The 20,505-nt window shown below is 46.1% G+C and overlaps 1 protein-coding gene across 2 annotated transcripts in view; it reads right to left on the reverse strand.

The window, feature by feature from the left end:
* Positions 1-20,505, reverse strand: part of ESF1 (ESF1 nucleolar pre-rRNA processing protein) — a 258,010-nt gene that overhangs the window by 143,811 nt on the left and 93,694 nt on the right. For both annotated transcript variants that reach the window (XM_078649557.1, XM_078649558.1), the window contains exon 8: positions 16,330-16,480. In XM_078649557.1, the coding sequence (XP_078505683.1) occupies positions 16,330-16,480 (151 nt within the window). The remainder of the gene's footprint in view (positions 1-16,329; positions 16,481-20,505) is intronic.

Genomic DNA, 20,505 nt, shown 5'->3' on the forward strand with positions numbered 1-20,505 from the left:
CGCCACCAGAAGATCGTTTATCGTCTCGCTCTACAAAGGATCAATCGAGGGTCCAAGACAGGGCGACAGTCAGGACAGCAATCCTTCGTAGCAGTCGGAAAGCGGGAAGCCTCGCAGAAAACACCTTCGGTCCACGTCGACATACAGGGGTCGATGAAGTGGCGGCCTTCCTCCAGAATTTCCTCACGTGGCTCCTCAAGATCCTCGGGCTTGGACCGGTACCCCTGAAGTCGCCCCACGTAGGGCGCCAACTGAAGAACCAGGTTTTCTTAGAACCCAGCGGTGCCAGGGACACACCCGAAGACTTCGGATTCACCTGTCTTGGCACACAGAGACACGGAATACTTCTAGGTGGCGTCAGAGATCAAATGTATTAGCTGCAGCTAGTAACAGTAAACCAAGCAATACAACACGGTGTACAACTCAGGAGACTGCTCAATTTTCGTAGAGCAAGACGTCACTTTTTATGCACAATTTGCCTAATTACAAATGCACACCCACTGCGGCAAATTCTAACGAATGAAATACATTTTCCCACACATTATTACATTCCAAAAGCTCGATTTACATTGTACCAACCCACAAGTTAATTATTAGGAATGTCCCAAATTCGATTACCACAAGCCGGACAAACCCATAATTGAAACCACCACCCATGTAATGAAAAGACATAAGGAAAGAAACAATTCAGATGCTGAATAAGATAAGATATGTGCAAGAAACTAAAAGTTAACGATATCCTGAACATTGATTGGCAATTTCAGACAACGATCAGCTAAAAATTGGCCTCGCAAAAGGGTCAGTTTCAGGTGACGGGGTCAGCATCTTGCAGTTCACTCGCAAGTCAGAAAAGGCCTAGTTAATACGTACATGAACAACGAAGCCCATGCAACTTTGATCATTCAATTACCTCCACGGCCTACGTGAGGGCAACACAAAATGGCATTACGAACAACTCAAACAAAATGGAGTCTGGTCCCGAAAAACACGGAACTTCAGGGAGAAATCCACTTGAGAATAAGAACTGCCTGTAATAGAACTTAAAATCAAGACAGATGGCCGGACACTGTGATGGAATCTAGGCAATATCCTTTGGTGTGGACTGGGGGATGGATTAAGTTGAATCAAGTACTCCCAGGCCGGGACCATATGGACTCTGCTGTGGCCTCAGGCAAGCTGGGCTGATCTGGGGGTCAGAGGTTGGACCTCGTCCACCCTGAAATAGTTTAAGCTAGTTAATAGGCGACAGGCACACTGCATGTTGGGTGGTGGGTGGTTTTAAAACCACTAGGCAGGGTAGCAAGGAGGGGAGGGGGGGGGGAGAGTTAAGCAATTGGGAATGTTATGGGCAAGCTGTCTTCTTTGTTTATGTTGCTCTGAACCTGGCACTTCTGCAACACAGGGACAAATGCACAGATCTAATGGGGGGCCACTCCTAGTGGCCCATCAGTCTCAGAGACATCAAGATCCACCATGAGTGCCCCGCCATGAAAGATGTAGACAAACGGTGATAGGTGAGCCGTGCCTCCACTGGGCTCTCAGGGGAGTTAGGGTTAAAGGTCATGTCCAAGAACATCAATGGGCTGGGGAGCAAGAGAAAATGCACAATTGTTCTTCAGAGCTTTAAGAGACATGCCCCAGACATTGTCATCTTACTACTATAAAGCGCTGGATCACTGTGGCTATGCCCTGCGGGCACACGCCAGCTACATATTGGGCTCGAGGGAGTGGACATTCTAGTTAGGGTCTCAATCCGTTGGTAGTATGGCAGAAATGGTATGATACCTTGGGCAGATTTGCTGCAGTTACGGGAATGTAGGAGGGGATAGCGGTAAACATCTGCTCTGTATTTGTCCCCCCCCCCCCCTGGCTACATAGTGAGAGACAGCTGGGGCTGGGGACCTTGTTGCCTGATTTTCCAAGGAAAGTGTTGATACTGGAATGGGGCTTCAATGCAGCCATGGATCTAGCAAAAGATAGAATCCCATGTCCTAAGGTGGGACTAGGAGCGGAGCCTCAGAAGGGCTTTGTAGCAGCAATTGGTCTGACTGATGCATGGTGGGAAAATAATCCCACACAGCGGCAGTATACAGATTATTCTGCGTCACAAGGCAGTTACGCTCGGCTGAACTATATTCGTACCCTACAGGTAGATGCAGGTCTCTTTTGCTCGGTCACCCATCGAGCGAGAGTGATCACGGACCACTCCCCGGTTGAGATACAGTTAAAGGGCCCCGACTGAACACCACACTTCCACCAAGACTGGACGCATGGGAATTTAAACACATGGCTTTCCGGTTGAAGGTCCAGGAGCAGTCAGAATTATACTTGAAAGAAAATGTAGGGACGGTCGCCTCTGCCGATACATTGTGGGAGGCATAGAAGACAGTCATACGGGTACAGGTGCAGGAAATGATGGGGAAGGCGAAAGGAGCAGCGGTTGAAGTATGAAGAGAAAGAAATTGCACTGCTTGAAGTCACTGCATTGGCCGATGGCACTGAGACAGTGGCGATCACCCATCGGGTCCGGGTAAACCAGAAGAGGCTGAGAGACCTGGCTGAGAACAGCACCAGGGCCAAAGCGCAGGTGAGGCAGATGAAACCCTATGAAGTAGAAGATAAGAACAGCAAAATGTTGGCGTGGCTGGAGCGGAGAGATCAGGGTAGGAATTGGGTGCAGGCACTGAAGGCGCTAGATGGGTCACCACAGAACTGCAAGGTGAACAGTGGGAGCTTTCACAGACTACTACGAACAGCTATATGCTCCGGTTCCTATACGCACAGCAGAAGAGTGAGCAAAGCGCTTGTGAGATATATCTCTTCCACTACTGTCCAGGGATGACAGACAGGCACTGGAGCAGGACCTATCTGAGGAGGAGATAGTGGGGGATATCCAGGACCTACAATTAGGCAAGACTGCGGGCCCGAATGGCTGACCACTTGAACTTTATAAATGAGCGGCAAGCATAGTAGCGAAACACATGCTCAATATGTTTCAGGTGGCAAGATACAAGAGGTGCACGCCTGAGGTTCAGTGTACAGCTTTAATAGTAACCATTCCTAAACAGGGAAACCCAAGGAACTATGCAGCTCCTACCGGCCTACATTCCTACTTAATTTAGAGGTTACGGTCTTAGCAAAGATTCTTGTGTCTCGGCTATCTACAGTGATACTTTCCGTGGTGCACCCTGACCAGTCAGGCTTCATGCCGCACAGAAGCAAAAGATCAAATCTCAGTTGTTTATTTGGGGTCCCACATATGGTCCAGGAAAGACAAGGGGAAGAAGCTGTCCTGCTATCGCTAGACGCCCGAATGGCATTCTATAGTATTGAATGGCCATACTTAGTGGCAGTGCTAGATAGGCTAGGTTTTGGCCAGGGGTTCATCAGTTGGATCTGGCTGTTATATAGAGACCCGAATGTGAGAGTCCAAGCGAATGGTGCAGTGTCCAGAGTCTTTACATTAAGACGGGGGATAAGGCAGGGGTGCCTGCTGTCCCAAATGAACTTCGCATTAGCAATAGAACCACTGGTGACGTGGGGGAGGCAGGATCACTTGGTGAAAGGCATCGGAGCCACAGAGGGTTGGGATAAGTGAATCTCCCTGTATGCGGATATACTTTTATTTGCCACCAGGCCTTATAGCACAGTAGCTAGACTGCCCCATATATTTTGGCTCTTTGGTAGCTACTCCGGCTACCAGATTAATTTGGACAAGTACCTTCTACTTCCCCTATCAAGAGACACCCCTCCTAGATTGCCGAAAGACACGCCCCAAATCAGTGCAGACCACTTATAAATACTTGTGGATACAGATCTCCAGGGATCCTCGTGATTTCCTGAAAGAATCTTATCCTGCTGATCACGAGGCTCAGGTAGACGTGGCACGCTGGAGGGGCCGAAACCTATCCCTAATGGGTAGAGCACCCCTATTCGGGGGGCTCGCTGTCCCAGATGTTAAGGGGTACTATTGGGCAGCACAGTTAAGTACGGTCAATGCATGGGTATATGCTGATAGGTAGGAGCCGGCATACAGGTTAGACCGTTGGGCGATGGTTGAGCGAGGTTATCCAGCAGCGCTTTACCATAAAAAGGGACTTGGACAACTCCTGACGCACACCCAGACAGTGATCCAAGTATGGCACAAGCTTACAAGTACCTGAAATGCGCAGGTACCCCAATGAAAAGAACCCCGCTCTAGGACAGTGACTTGTTACACGAAGTGGGCAGACTGGAAGGATTTCATAAATGGAGGCTGCTGGGTATAGACTCGCTGGTAGATATATGGCGAAACCAGGCCCTGCTCACATTCGAAGAGTTGCAAGTAGAGTATAGCATGGCAGACACTGAGAGGTTTCACTACTTACATACATTTGGATCACGTACTCGGGGAACATATTCGAAAGAGGGATAGCCTACCAGAATACAAGGCTTCGGAGGATATGCTCTTGCCGGACCCAATGTTGCCAAAGGCAGTCTTGTTAAAATATTAGAAGATTCTCAATAACTCGCTGGACCCCCTGCTTTCACTGTGAGAGGCATGGAAAGCGGAAAAAGGCACGCAAATAGATGACTGGGCAGAGGCACTGCAGGGACCGAGGGATGTGGCCATAAGATCACGCTTCCAGTTGGTGCAGCTACGAATACTACACAGGTCCTATTCTTCTATATTGCTCATCAACAAACGGGGATGCGGAGCTGTAGTCTCATTTTTCCACATTCTTTGGGAGTGCCCGATTATTCAAGGACACTGGAAAGAGGTCACTAAAGTTATGTCAGAAATTACAGGTATAGAAGTCCCCCTAGAACCGAGGTGGCTTATACTATGTGTCTCAGGTGAGGAGCAGTGCCCAAATACCAGACATTGTGGCTCCGGACTACGGCTGTGGTGGCCAAAAGGAACGTGGCTAGAGCGTGGGGCACAGCTATCCCACAGAGGCTCTGGCTTGGGAACAGGATGGATTAGTTACTTAACTGTAATCCTAGTTCTCTTCCAGGGGTATCCTCATCAAAGTCATAAGCATTAGAATATTCCCGCCCATGTGCGGGACCCCGGAAACACTACATTATATGTGCCCCACATATATATATACATATATATATATATATATTACCTACTGGCGGTCGCCAGTAGGTATATATAGTTAGGATTTTTTCTCTATGGGATTTTTGAAAATTCTATGTCTAATAACTTTGGCGTTTGTGGACGGAATTGGCTGAAATTTTCAGGAAAATGGAACATTTTGTTTCTGAGCAGCCACTGAAAATTTGGGGGGGGGTTTGTCAAGGGGGGGGCCGAGAAAAAAGGGGGGGTCCCAAAACGTGTTTTTCCCATGTTAATTTCCATAGGGCGGTTGGCCTCACTTTTAGCCCGAACGGCTGAATGGATTTGCACGAAACTTGGCAAAATTGTAGGGACTGTTAGCCCGATGTGCCTTTGCTAGGTCTCAAGATATGTGCTCCAGTGGATTTTGAGAAATTAACGTTCAAAAAAAGATATATATCTGTAAGCGCGCTCCGGGCAGCGCCCCGGTTCGCGTACCTGACGCGTAACCGAACTTCGCGAAGCGAAGCTGATTGGCTCTCCGGTGTCTGTCAACATTCTAAACAGTCCGGAGCGGCCGCCATCTTGTCTCTCGGTAGGATCGAGAGACAAGATGTGGTGAAAAACGAAGGGGGGAATGAAGGAAAGGGGGCAAGGTAGACCCCTCCTGACCCCCTAGGATTGATGAGGGGGATATTAAAGTGCCCCGCGGGGCAAAAAATAAAAAAATAAAAATTTACGCAGTAGAGGCGCGTCCCGGTACGCGAACCGGGCAGCTCACCGGGCAGCTAACCGGGCAGCTAACCGGGCAGCTAACCGGCAGCGTAGCTGTCAACATTGTAAACTGTCCGGAGCGGCCGCCATCTTGTTTCTCGGTAGGTTCGAGAGACAAGATGTGGTGAAAAACGAAGGGGGAAATGAAGGAAAGGGGGCAAGGTAAACCCCTCCTGACCCCCTAGGATTGATGAGGGGGATATTAAAGTCCCCCGCGGGGCAAAAAAAAAAAATTTGTGATTTTTCGCGGTAGAGGCGCTTCCCGGTACGCGAACCGGGCAGCTAACCGGCAGCGTAACGGGAGTCCGCCATCTTGTGTTTTTGGAGCGTCCGGTTCGCGTACCGGGTAGCGTCCCGGTAAGCGTAACAAGAGAAACAGTAAAAAAAAAAATAATGGAATAGATTATCAAGAAAACTTTAAAAAATTTTGGGACGGTTTGTTTGATGTGCCTTTGCAAGGCCTCAAGATATGTGCACGTGTGGATTTTGTCTAATTAAGGTTAAAAAAGATATATATATCTGTAAGCGTGCTCCGGCGCGCTTACGTTACGGGTTTTGTTTGCGCTGCAGAGCCGATACGTCACGGTTATGCGACGTGTCATGAGGCGTCTCACGTGGCTACGTGATACGTCACGTAATAAAGAATATATTTTACAGATATAGATATTAGCTTTTAAAAAACCAATGAAATTCACTGAAAAAACCATAGGTTATAGACCATATATAGTTAGGAATTAGCATTTACAAAACCTTGAAAATTCACTGAAAAAACCATAGGTTATAGACCATATATAGTTAGGAATTAGCATTTAAAAAACCTTTTTTTACTCACACAAAACCATTGAAATTCCATATATAGTTAGTTAGTTGCACTAACTATATATCGCGCACCCGCAATCCACTGCTGATCATGTCACATATTACATCATTCATGACATGGTCAGTGACATCACTGATGACATCACTGATGACATCTCAAATGACATCACTGATGACATCACTGATGACATCTCATTTGACATCAATGACCACATTACTGATGATATCATTCATGTGACAATACAATGCATCTCCTCACATTTTAATATAACCTCTGTTACACCCAGTGTTAAATACAGAGTATAATTTTTGAAACCATTGACACACCAATACTAGTTACTACATACGCACTCACTGATTCCTACGTCTACACACACATTCACTCATTCACCCATACAATCATTCATACATACAATCACTCATCTTTACAACACTATCATATGCACTCATACACCTATACAGACACTCACACTCTGCCACTCATCCATGGAGTTACTCACACACCTAGTCAGTCCTGTAAAGAATCAATCACACTTCCATTTTCTTGTCTATACAGTTAAACATAGAGCACCTTACATTTTCAAACATATACTAACACATACTTACTCTCTTATACAATCATTGATACAAGTACACATTGATCTGCACAGAGTCACACACCTCCCAGCCAGCCACACACACACTCAGTCTCCCATACAAATACTTGGACAATCAATCAATAACCCATATGGTTAATCATATAGCTACTGATCAACACATGCAGCAGTTTACAGAACAACAGACATAATGATGCACAAATTAAGACAGTTTAGTCACTAACCCATGCACTCAGTGAGACACATTTAATCACTCACTCATACATTCAGTCATGCACCTACTAAATCCTTCGTCCAGACACGTATACTTCCACTCATTCTTCAATATGTAAGACATATTTTAACTTTACAGAAACATACAGTCACTGGATGTTGTCATCAGTGATATCAGTGATGTCATTTGAGATGTCATCAATGATGTCATCAGTGATGTCACTGACCATGTCATGAATGATGTAATATGTGACATGATCAGCAGTGGATTGCGGGTGCGCGATATATAGTTAGTGCAACTAACTAACTATATATGGAATTTCAATGGTTTTGTGTGAGTAAAAAAAGGTTTTTTAAATGCTAATTCCTAACTATATATGGTCTATAACCTATGGTTTTTTCAGTGAATATATATATATATATATATATATATATATATTATATATATATATATACACATGCAATAGCAGCCAAATCACACCAGAGCTGAAATATGATGTGAAGAATTTCCACCATACATGAATAATATGCATTAGAAACATGATAAACAACACCAAAGATTGTTTAGAAACTGTTTTAATGCTTAGGCAGCAGTAGAAATTCTTATAACTCACTGAAAGCATAGAAAGCTCCCAGGCTGCATTGCAAACACACAGTCTAAAAAGACTGAAAAGCTAACCTGTAGCTGTATGCAAAAAAACTGACACCGTGCCATTAAGGCACCCATGACCCCCGGTATCCCATCATGCCTCAGGGGTGACAGTTAGGTCAGTTGTTCTTTTCGGAGACTGAAACAAACCCAGTAACAAAATAGGTTAACAATATCTCCTTATTAAAGAATATCCTTTGCCCGGGGAGGCGGGAGGGTTGCTTATGACTTTGATGAGGATACCCCCTGGAAGAGAACTAGGATTACAGGTAAGTAACTAATCCTTCTCTTCCAGGGGATCCTCATCAATAGTCATAAGCATTAGAATAGAATAGCGAGCCTCTCCTCATCCTTGCGGGCAAAGGAATGACAAGACAGTAATCTTATCAACAAGCCTGAGCAGGCTATAGGCTACCCAAACAGATTTCTCAAGGAGGCTTGCCCTACTTGAGTATCGGCCCTGGAATCAGATTCGAGACAGTAATGCCTTGTAAAGGTATGAACTGATTTCCAGGTTGCAGCCTTGCATATTTCTGACATTGGAATGTCATGTAAGAAAGCTACTGTAGCGGCTTTTCCTCTAGTGGAATGCGCTTTGGGTGACACCAATAAAGGCTTGCCTGCAAGCTGATAGGCCAATTTAATGGAAGAGACAATCCATCGGGAGATGGACCTCTTGGCCGCTGGAAAACACGTTCTCATTGAACCATAGTTCACAAACAGTTGATCCGTTTTCCTGATCCCTTAAGTCTTTTCCAAATAGAACTTGAGCACTCTTTTAAGATCCAAGGAGTGCAGTGACCGCTCGGCTGGGGTCGTAGGATTTGGAAAAAACGAAGGGAGGGAAATGGACTGATTTATATGAAAATCAGAAACCACTTAAGGCAAGAAAGATGGATGAGCCCTCAGGACTACTCTATTGTGGTGGAAAACAGTATATGGTTCCTTCGCACAGAGCGCTTGTATCTCGCTCACTCTGCGCGCTTAGGTAATCGCCACCAAAAAAGCCGCCTTCCAAGAGAGATGTTGCAAGGAGGCCTTGTGGATGGGCTCGAAAGGAGGTGACATTAACCTGGATAGAACCAGGTTCAATTCCCAAGGAGGAGAAGGATTTCGCACAGGGGGATACACTTGTTTTAACCCCTGGAGGAAGTCCTTAACCACCGGAACCTGAAAGAAAGAAATCTGATCTGGTGATTTCCTGTACGCTACTATGGCTGACAAATGCACTCTAATGGAAGCATATTTCAAACCAGAAGTTGCCAAGGAAAGGAGGTATGGCAGGATTGCCTCCTCCTGCCCTTTAGTCGGATCTAAAGAGATGCTCCCTACACCATATGTAGAACCTTTTCCACTTGAACGCATAAGACGCTCTCGTGGAAGGTCTCTGAGCCTCCTTTAAAATGTGCATACATTCGGGAGGCAGATTCAAATGCCCATATTGCAGGACCTCAGGTGCCATGCTGTCAGGTTCAGTGATGAGAGGTTGGGATGTAGTATCCTCCCGTTCATCTTGCTCAACAGGTCCGGTTTGCAAGGAAGTCATCTGTGTGGACACACAGACAGATGCAGTAGGTCCGGGTACCACCACTGTCGTGGCCAATCCGGAGCTATCAAGATCATTTCCATGTCCGACCTGAGGAGCTTGGAAACTACCTTCGGAATCAGAGGCAGGGGAGGAAACACGTAGGCAAAAGTTCCCGACCAATCCATCAGGAGAGCGTTCCCCTGCGTCCCTGGCAGGTGGAATCTGGACGCGAAGGCGTGGCATTTTGCGTTTTCTTCGTCCGCAAACAAGTCTATGGCTGGAAGCCCCCAACAACGAAAAAGCTCTTCTACCACTTCGTCGTTTAGCACCCAGTCTGGCTGATCTTCGAAGTGCCTGCTGAGTGCGTCTGCTTTGGTGTTTAACTCTCCTGGAAGGTGCACCGCCACCACTGACAGGTTTCGAGAGAGAAGCCAGTGCCAGATGGTTTGAGCCTCCCGGGAGAGAGGGCGAAATTGTGTGCCTTCTTGTTTGTTCAGATAGAACATGGTGGTTGTATTGTCTGTCTGAACTAAGACTGAATTGGACTCGATCGCTGGAAGAAAAGCTTTGAGAGCTAGAAACACCACTCTGAGCTCCAGCATGTTTATGTGGTACGTCTGCTCCTGTGCAGACCACTGACCCTGAATCTGAAGGGGACCCATGTGCGCTCCCCAGCCTTGTAGAGAGGCATCTGTTACTATAGACTGGGTGGGTAGTTGCTGATGAAAAGGTACTCCCACCAGCACATTCCATGTCCGAGTCCACCATTTGATGGCATCCTTCGCTGTTTGGGAAAGAGTGATACGATCTTCCCAACGCCCTGTCGCATGGTCCCACTGGTCTTCGAGAGCCTGTTGTAGAGGGCGCATTCTCAGCCTGGGGTTCGGGATGAGAAAAATGCAGGACGCCATGGAACCCAGCAGGGAGACTACCTGTCGGTCTGTTGGAAGCCGAGACTCTAATAGAATCCCGCACTTCTGCCTCATGGAAAAAAGTCTCTCCTCCGAAGGAAACGCTTTTCCCAATTTTGTGTCCAGAACGGAGCCTAGGTAGTGGATGGACTGTGTCGGCCGCAGGACTGACTTCTCCAGGTTCACATGGAGACCGAGCCTGTGCAACTGATGTAGGCAAAGTTGCAGATCGTGCGTCACCTGAACCGGAGAAGGACCCTTTAGGAGCCAGTCGTCCAGGGATGGGTAAATGAAGAGTCCCTTTTTGTGAAGAAAAGCCGCCACCACTGCCATGCATTTGGTGAAGACTCGTGGTGCGGACTTGAGTCCGAAGGGTAGCACCTTGTACTGGTAGTGTTTGCTTCCCACGACAAACCTCAAGTACTTGCGATGCTGTAGAGCAATCGGAATGTGAAAGTATGCATCTTGCAGATCCACCGAACACATCCAATCTCCGGCTTGAAGATGTGGGCATATTTGGTGAAGAGCTAACATGCGGAATTTTTCTCTGACGATTACTTTGTTTAGGAGACACAGATCTAGTATAGGCCTGAACTTGTCCTCCTGATCTTTTTTGGGGACAAGAAAGTATCTTGAGTAGACTCCCTTTCCTCTTTGAGAGGGAGGAACTTCCTCTATAGCTCTTTTTTGTAGCAGGACTGACACTTCTCTGCGGAGCCAGCTCAGCTGGTGAGGGCAAGAGGTCTTTGGAGGAATGCTTTTCAGGAGCGCACGGAAACGTAGCCTGTATCCATTGCGCAGTATATTCAGCACCCACTGATCTTTTTTGATGCTGACCCACTCTGTCAGGTGTTGTGAAGCACTTCCTCCCACTGGAGTGGGCAACGGCGCCAGAGGAAGCCACTGATCAAGCCTTTCCTCCTCTCGTGGTGGTAGAGGACTGCTGGTGACCTCCTCTACCTCTGTTGGATTTGCCTCGGAACTGGGATTTTCCTTGGTTCTTATTCTGGGACCACTGAGGGGTTTGAACCCTCTCTTGAGCCCCTCTCCCCCTGTTGGTCTTAAAGCGGCGTTTGAATTCTTTCTTCTTCTCCAAACCCACCGCTTTTACCGTATCCAGTTCAGTCTTCATACGGGTCATCTCTTCGTCAGCATGTTCTCCAAAGAGAGAGGAACCCGAAAAAGGAAGATTAAGGATGCGATGCTGAGCATCCGGCTTCAGCCCTGTGAGGCGCAACCAAGCCGACCTCCTGGCACAAACCCCATGTGAGTAGGAATGTGCCGCAAGCACTGCACCGTCCGCTGCTGTGCTTATCAACTGGTTCGCCACCAGACATCCTTCTGTCATATTTTCTTCGAAGTCCTTCTGGTCTTCTTTTGGCAGTTTGGACTTGAACCTCTCCATGGAGTCCCATAAGGCTCTGTCGTATCTACCAGCAGTGCAGCCGCACTGGAGACCTTCAGCGTGGAGGCAGCCGAATTGCAAACCTTGCGACCCCACGAATCCTGAGATTTGCTGTCCTTATCTGGTGGGACTGAAGAGGAAGCAGCAACTGCATGCGTCTTCCTCGCCGCTCCCACTATCACAGAGTCTGCTGAAGGGTCAGATTTTACAAAAACTGGGTCAGAAGAAGCCTGCTTGTATTTCTTCTGTATGGGGGCTGGCACCGTTCTGAAGGCTGCTGGGGTTAGGAAAACGTCCTTGACCGGATCCATAATCCCCGGGACTAAAGGCAGCAGTGGACGAGAGATAGATTTTTTGTGCAAAGTTTCAAAAATCACTGTCGTAGTAACCTGGGGGACAGACATTTCAATGCTCAGCTTCTGAGCTCCTCTTTGCAGGACATCCAGATAAGTGCCGATGTAATCCACTGGAGAGGATCTGGAAGTAGGACTATCCGTCAACGTGAGAGAGTAATCCCTCTTGGAAGACCTGGTCGAAGAGGTAGAGGAAGTAGACGGAGTTCTTCGATGTCTACGGTGAGCACCGTGCCTCCTCTCACGTGATCTTCTTGGATGCTCTTCCTTTCTAGGAGAGCGAGATCTGACCGAATCCTGTCTTCTTGGTGAACGAGATCTGACAGGATCTTCTCTGAGAGATCGGGATCTCACCGGATTTTCCCTTCTGGGAGAGTGAGATCTGGTTAGTCTTCTCACAGGTGATTTGTCTGCTTGGCGCCTAGGAGGACTACGCCTGTCCACTTTATCTACCAGTCTCTGGAGAGGAGATCTGTGCTGCGGACTGACGTACTCTTGCATCCGTTTGGTAGCCCCTGAATCTCGCCACTGGTCCAATGATTTGTACCATCTGGATGATAGTCTGACCTCCGCAGCCGAAGGATCTGGCTGACGCACAGGAGATCTGGGGACAGGACTTCTGGACCTTGAAGATGGTGTTGAGGAGCCAGAAGACTGCGAAGTAGAATGACGAGAAACTGACTCTGTTACCATGATCACAGAGTTTCTTGACGACGATCGAGCCCTTTCTGAAGGTCTCGACGTCGAGCATTCTGGCGTCGTATGTTTTTCAATCGACGTCGAACGCCTCTGGGGAGTCGGCGGGTCCAACAATCTTGACTTCGAATGCCTCGACGGAGATCGATGCGAGGATCTATGGTCTCTCGACGTCGACCGGTGATGTCCAGCCGTCGACGGAGCCCTCTCTCTCGACGTCGAACGGCGATGACCAGCCTTCGACGGAGCTTTCTCTCTCGACGTCGAACGGCGATGACCAGCCGTCGACGGAGCCTTCTCTCTCGACATCGAACGGCGATGACCAGCCGTCGACGGAGCCCTCTGTCTCGACGTCTAATGTCTGTGCGACGACGGCGGAGGGGTATTGGTCACCCTCGACGCCGAGCGTCTACGAAACGCCGACAGAGACTGCTATCTCGACGCCGACCGATGTTTTTCTGTCGACGGCAGAGGGGTCTTAGTCCTCGACGCCGAACGTCGTTTCTTAGACGACGGCAGAGGGGTCACACTTCTCGACGCCAGTCGTCGTCTGGATGACGACGGTGGAGGAGTGACCTCCCTCGAGGCCGATCGTCGCCAGGTTGACGATGGCGGAGGGGCCTTGGATCTGGACGCCGACCGTCGCCCGGTTGACGGCGGCGGAGTTACCTTCCTCGACGCCGATCGTCGCCCGGTTGACGGCGGCGGAGGGTATTTCGGCGACGGAGCTGGATCCTTCGACGTCGTCGACGTACCTGTTCTTCTTTTCGATGGCGAGCCCGCCGTCGACGGTAGATTTGAAGGCAAACAACCCACCAGTGGTTCTTTCCTCAGCGCCAAGCCTGACGCTGAAGCTGAAGGGTGGGAAGACTTCTCTTTTGAAGATGTTCTAGCCTTCTTGGAACCCTTCTTCACCGGAGACCTTCCTCTGGATGACCTGTGAGCCAGGCCATAGATGCAAATTCTTTCCCTGTCTTTGAGAGTTCTTCCTGACAGGTGCTCGCAGTGAGGACAGGTGCCTGGATCATGTTCTTCAGGCAGACACAGGATACAAACGTAGTTATTGTCTGATTTTGCTTTCTTGTTTCCACAAGAAGGACATTTGTCAAAAAGTGAAGGCATTCTCAGCTGAAAATGCTCACCAAACTGACTTAAAAAGACAGTTTCTTACTTGACTAGATGTAAAATGTCAATGGAAGTAGAAAAAGTTGTTAAAAAAGAAGTAATTTTCTGTCAGAAAACAGAAATTAGTGGAGCTGTGTAACCAGGATCCTTCCTGAAGGAGCCGGAAAGAACAACTGACCTAACTGTCACCCCTGAGGCATGATGGGATACCGGGGGTCATGGGTGCCTTAAAGGCACCGTGTCAGTTTTTTTGTATACAGCTACAGGTTAGCTTTTCAGTCTTTTTAGACTGTGTGTTTGCAATGCAGCCTGGGAGCTTTCTATGCTTTCAGTGAGTTATAAGAATTTCTACTGCTGCCTAAGCATTAAAACAGTTTCTAAACAATCTTTGGTGTTGTTTCTCATCTTTCTAATGCATATTATTCATGTATGGTGGAAACTCTTCACAGCATATTTCAGCTCTGGTGTGATTTGGCTGCTATTGCATGTGTTATATATATATATATATATATATATATATATAAGTATATATATGTGGGGCACATATAATATAGTGTTTCCGGGGTCCCGCACATGGGCGGGAATATTCTAATGATTATGACTATTGATGAGGATCCCCTGGAAGAGAACTAGATTGGTGCAGTCAAGACGAGAAGGTTATATATCAAAGCTGGTGCTGCCCTGGGAAGTGGGAGAAGGTCTGGGGAGGGTGGAAAGGTTATAAGGAATATTGAAGAGATTGTCCAGTGTGCTCAAAACTATGACATTGGTTGCTGCTGGGCTCGCCCATATGGGCCACAGGCAGAGATCTTATGCACTGATGGATCTTTGAGAAGTGTGGCTCACTGGTTAGAGCAGGCAGACCCTGAAGCAGAGGTCAGACCCGGGACCAGGGTTCAATTCCCGACGCGGCAGGGTCTCGAGCTCAAATGTCCACGGACTCGATAATTCTCGCTTTGGTGCCTGACCTAATCATGGGTTCACACTCTGCAACTCTGGGCATTAAGCTTGCTTAATCTCCACAACGGCCCCCCGCGGCGGGATGCCTGGCTTTCACCTTGGGGATGCCCTGTAGGGGCTATCTCACAGGGAAAAAGCCAGGACGGGTTCCCAAGGCAAAGCGCTTAGAGACCCCTGGGTTCTAAGCGCTATATAAATCCAAACATACATACAAACATACATATTCCACGGCTTCGGGGTAGGAAAACAACAGTTGTGTCTAAACCTGTGTTGAAAACAAACGGAATTTAAATAAAAGAAATAAAAAAAACTTTACACAAAATTTAATTTAAAGCTTCCATGACAGTGCCGAGTCAGGTACCGCTCTGAACTGGCCTCTTCTGCTATTTACTTTGGTATATACTCAGTGGAGTCTCTCGTAGCTTCTCCCTTTGTACCACTCTCTTTTATAATCAGTTTGATCTCTCTGTGACATCCAGAGTAGCCTTTTGGCTGGTGTCAGTGATGATGATACTGAGCTTTGTAAGAACACTTAACTAAAGGAAGAACACTTCTTTTATTTCTGACACAGTGGTTATTCTCTGCGAGTGGATGAACACTAGTAAACATCAACTTAAAATGTAGTTCTTATTGATAAGTTCGAAACAATGGTCCTTATCAAGTTTTCCTACGCCTCTGTATTTTGTGAGTTCACATGAGCTGTGAGAACATTTTATGATGGGTGAATTTTACGGTCCATAATTATTTTTCTTCCATAAAGTATATGCTCCATGTGCAAAAGCTTCTGTAGTGTAACACAACCTCATGTATTTTCTGGAGAGTATTATTCAGGAAGTTGGCATACAAGTATTTCCTCACACCTCATAAATGATCTGCAACTCCTTCAAAACTATGTTGCATTTGAACTGTAACAAATATTTATGAAAACCACAGCCCTACAAAACATTGTTGGCTTCCTTTGTGGCATAACAACTTAGTATTTGCTAAGCATTACAATCCAAATAAATCTCTACATTCATGCATTTTGTGGCTTAGACTTTGATAGTTACTTTTTGTGGTCTGGAGACCTACATTTTGGACCAATGATCTAGTCAATCTAAAACCTTTAGAATATCCATTTTTATTTTGCAAGGCTTTGAAACCCTGTCTACGATCGACTATCCTTCCAACTAGTTTACTTGACATAAAAATGATGCTATAAGATTCTAGATTCATTCGCCTGTGGGTTAGCTCAATCTCGGAATAAAATTAAATACCTTTATCTGACTGTTCTTCTTCCTCTGCCTCTTCTTCACTTGATGAAGCCAAATATGCCTGGAAATCCATGTCTAGAATTTCATCCTTTTTAAATGTCCGGTTTAACGTGCTCAGACGATCGTTATCAGTTTCATCCCAGGTGATTTCAACCTAATAACATCAGAGAGTAAGAAATAAATGGACCGACATATAAATAGCTGATAATTGAAAAATGGACTCAGGCCAATTCATTTCATTTCAATACAGTTAATCAAACACCAGGTCGCAACACCATGAGAGTCAAATGGAACAGAAGCCATGTAATATGGTTATTCAACTGCAATTTTAAAACCTCCCCCCCAAAATCGAAAAATACATTAGTATAGAATAAGGCTTCTTCCCCCTGCACACCCACTAGCACGCATCCTTGCACTGCTACAAAACATGCTTTACATTTGACTGGTTTCACTGTGTGATAGGATTTGGTTTAAATGAAAAACATGCATTTGAAATCCAAGAGACTCAATAAATCAATGAAAATGACTGACAGTATTCAATTTTGTGAGGAATGAATGTAGAAAATAAGTTTGCTTGATCGCAGATCTGGCAGGTCATGCCAAAATGTCAATAAGATTACTTTTAGTCTTCTTGTTTATGAAGATGCACGAGTCATTAAATCCTATAGTTGTATTCCTTTTTTATTATTTAATTGGTCTGACTTGTTATGAAAGGCTTGTTGTCCACAACAAGTAGTAACTGCTCATGCCAGGCCTCAGTAGTTGGAAATCAGTAAGATTTTCAAAGGGGAAATTACATCTGGAAACACCATTTTCTTTTACAATTTGTACCTTATTCTTTTCAAACTCTGCTAGCTTGCCGCCCTGGACTACCATACCATTGTTAAAAAAATGTTTAAAAAAAAATTAAATCAACTTTATTATTTCACAACTCCTATTTCATACAGTTGTGGATTAAGGCAGGATGAGAAATAATGGAGGGTGATTTTAAGGGCAATCCTGATCTCATGACAGAGGTGAATTACTTTTTGTTGGACATTTGGTTTGAGGCCACTCAATCGCAGCCAAACATCTGGTATTAGATAGACTAGTATCTGTGGGCTGGAGATATGACATCTGCTGTCCCACTCTTTTTATGATGGGAAACTAGGAACCCCTTGTTCAAAAGTGCCCTTTGACTCCAGTGAGGTTTACTGCAAATTTCTGCATCAACTCCCATAAGGGCTGGTACCATCTCCAGGGGAATGAAGAGATGTTAACAGCCTTTATTGGTGTAGGTAAAACGTTACAAAATCCTTCCCACTGGTTTCTGCCTTGTGCTGCACTTTCCAAATACGCTTATGCTGATGGCGCAGAAAGGTACCTCCCCATTACTGTTGACATTAATTACATAATCTAGTTTCTAGTTGTGGGTATGGTTTCAGAAATGAAGAGGTGAGATTTTAGGGGCTTGTATTGTTGGAGCAAGGCACAGCTGATTGGATGGCGGCCACAGTCACAAAATAGATAGGCCATTGCTGGTTCAATGAGCCATGGTGCAAGCCAAAGTATAGGATCATGGCCCCCAACCCAACAAGGTTTCAGTAAATAACTAAAGGACCAGACATAGGTTTAATATTGGAATATTGATCATAGATGCAAGGCTGGCAGAATGTAGTGGAATTTTATACGGTTGTCAATCAGTGTAGCAGCCACTTAGCAGAGGTTACAGTGCCAAAGGAGCACAGATGCAGGAATTTTGTGCGCTGAGGGCCAACTGTTTGCTTGTTGATTTACTGAGTAAACAGAAATGTGGCTTTGACTGGCACAAGCTATAGTGCTATGGAAAGTGCTCCAGAAGAGTGGACACAAAGACATGCAACTGGATCACTTGCAGGGAAGAGAAGCTGGGTGAAGCAGTGGGTAATAGGGAGGCAAATCGGATTGCTGCCCCAAGTTTTCTTTTTAGCTTATTTTTTGTCAGCACGGTGCTCGTGTACAAGGTGACCTCATTGTCTACTTGTTTGGTTTCCAAAAGGCATGAGGATATCAGTGCCTTTGTATGACGAGAAAAGACGATCCAGTCAAAGAACTGAAAGGCAAAATCAAGTTTTTCTAACCCCACACTTCCCACTAAGGAGGAGAGGTTTACAGATGCACGTGCAGTGGGTTCAGTGATCTCTCCTGAGGAATCTCTTTTAATAGTAGTGATCATATAAAACGTGGAGACAATATATCAGCACGGGAGGCAAACTGGAAACTTTTCACACACAGCTGGAGACCAACAAGAAAACATTACATTAGGTATCAAGACTAGTGGGGATGCAGCAACACAATTCTCAGGTGTAAACAAGGATCAGGAACACCAATAGGAGTTCACAACCTGTGCGATCACTTCCGTGCACTTGCAATTGCAGGTTGAAAGCTGGAGGATGTGGAAATTGCTTCAAACTCGCACCTCCTTTCGGACGGTCTATTCAGGTGAGGACCCAAAGTAGGAGTTGAAGAACTCCTTAGCGGCGGAGGTGCTAGGAGGCAAGTCTCATTATGCAGTTGGTGAAACTGAGGTCTATGGAGTATGGAGTCCACAGCCATGATAAAGAAAAATACGTGGTCCAAGTGGGCGATAATATTCAGAAGTGCAACCTCATCAGTATTGCAAGCAATAATGACAGAGCATGGACTCGTAGATGTCTGAAGGGAAAGGTAACCGGAAGGTACATACACATATTATGCACGTAATATGCAGTCCAGACTCAACTTCTGTGGTGCACTCCATGCAACACATGGCAAATACACTGTTGAACCATGCACCCGTTCTGATCACCATGACATGGCTTGATGCAGTAAGATGGGCATTCAAAAGGTGATCCAGACAATAGGCACTAACAGACACCACCTTCCGTAGTGATGTGAGTGACATAATTAAAGAATATTTTCAGCACAGTACTGGTTCAGCAAAGGAGGAAAGTACACATTGGGAGGCATTCAAGGTGGTGGCGGGTGTATTGCTACACAGCATGGCAGACTGTAAAGCATGCAAAAGAGAATGAATGATCTTGAAAGAGATACATGAACGGCAAAACAAATACTCCGCTTCCCCTAGCCCAACTGTGCTTGCAAATATAAACTACAACATTTCTGAATATAACGAGGTTGCTAACGGGGAAGTTAAACACCTAGGCAGAGCAATGATGACCAATAGATATGAGGAAGGGGAATGTCTGCTCAAAATCGCAGCATGCATGATTCAGCAACCGTGAGCTACTGGCCATATTATTGCTGTGTCACATTGGGAACGAGAGAGAGACAATGTGTGGCAGAAAAGATCACAAAAGTATTTGCAGAATTCTATACTGAATTATACTCCTTTAAAACCTATGCCACTCAATTGCAATTCTCGGAGTACATTGAGGTGAGAACACTTTTTTGGCTGAGTGATGGGCATAAGGAGTTCCTAGGACAAGTGATCACTGCTGAAAAGAATATGGTGGTAAAAAAAAAAAAGAAAATGGTAGTGGTAGGGCGCCTGGCCCCAAAGAGCTGCCCGGTGAGTTCCCAAGGAGTATGCAGTGCTTTAGGCTCCGCAACTACTTGTAGTACGTGAAGAGGCGAAAGACAGCCAACTATTACCCCAAATATTAGAGAGGCACTATTAATCACAATACAACAACCTGGGAAAGACTGCACACTGTCAAGTTTACAGGCAGTTGTCCGATATCCCCATGTTGGACACACCAGCTATCTAGCAGATCCTTATCAGACATAAGTGTGCATAATTGTTGTTCAGCCTGAGGTTGTGAGCCTCTGCTCTGATTGGGTCTGTGCCCGGAGTCGTCGATAACCACACTATAGTCTCCTCCCCAAATAACAGCCCTGGGGTCAAGCAAGACCATTTTTTTTCCAAATTAAAGTAAACAGGTCAGAGCAGTCAAAATTGTGTCCAAATAAACAGATGAGGACAGTTTCAGTCCCTAGCAGTAATCCATACAATAGAACATATCTGCCCTTGCTTCCAAGCATAGCTTGTCGCATGCGCCAGAGAATGTCTCTTCAAAAACCTACTGCTACACCACGGGGTTAAGTAAAGTATGTGGCCACATGCATTTCAACAATCGAGTAAGCTCTAACATGACACATGGTAGTGTCAGTAAGATGAAGGTCCTGCATTAGACTAATATCTATTCGGTATCTATTAAG

The sequence above is a fragment of the Lissotriton helveticus genome, chromosome 6 (assembly GCF_964261635.1).
Source record: "Lissotriton helveticus chromosome 6, aLisHel1.1, whole genome shotgun sequence".
NCBI lineage: Eukaryota > Metazoa > Chordata > Amphibia > Caudata > Salamandridae > Lissotriton > Lissotriton helveticus.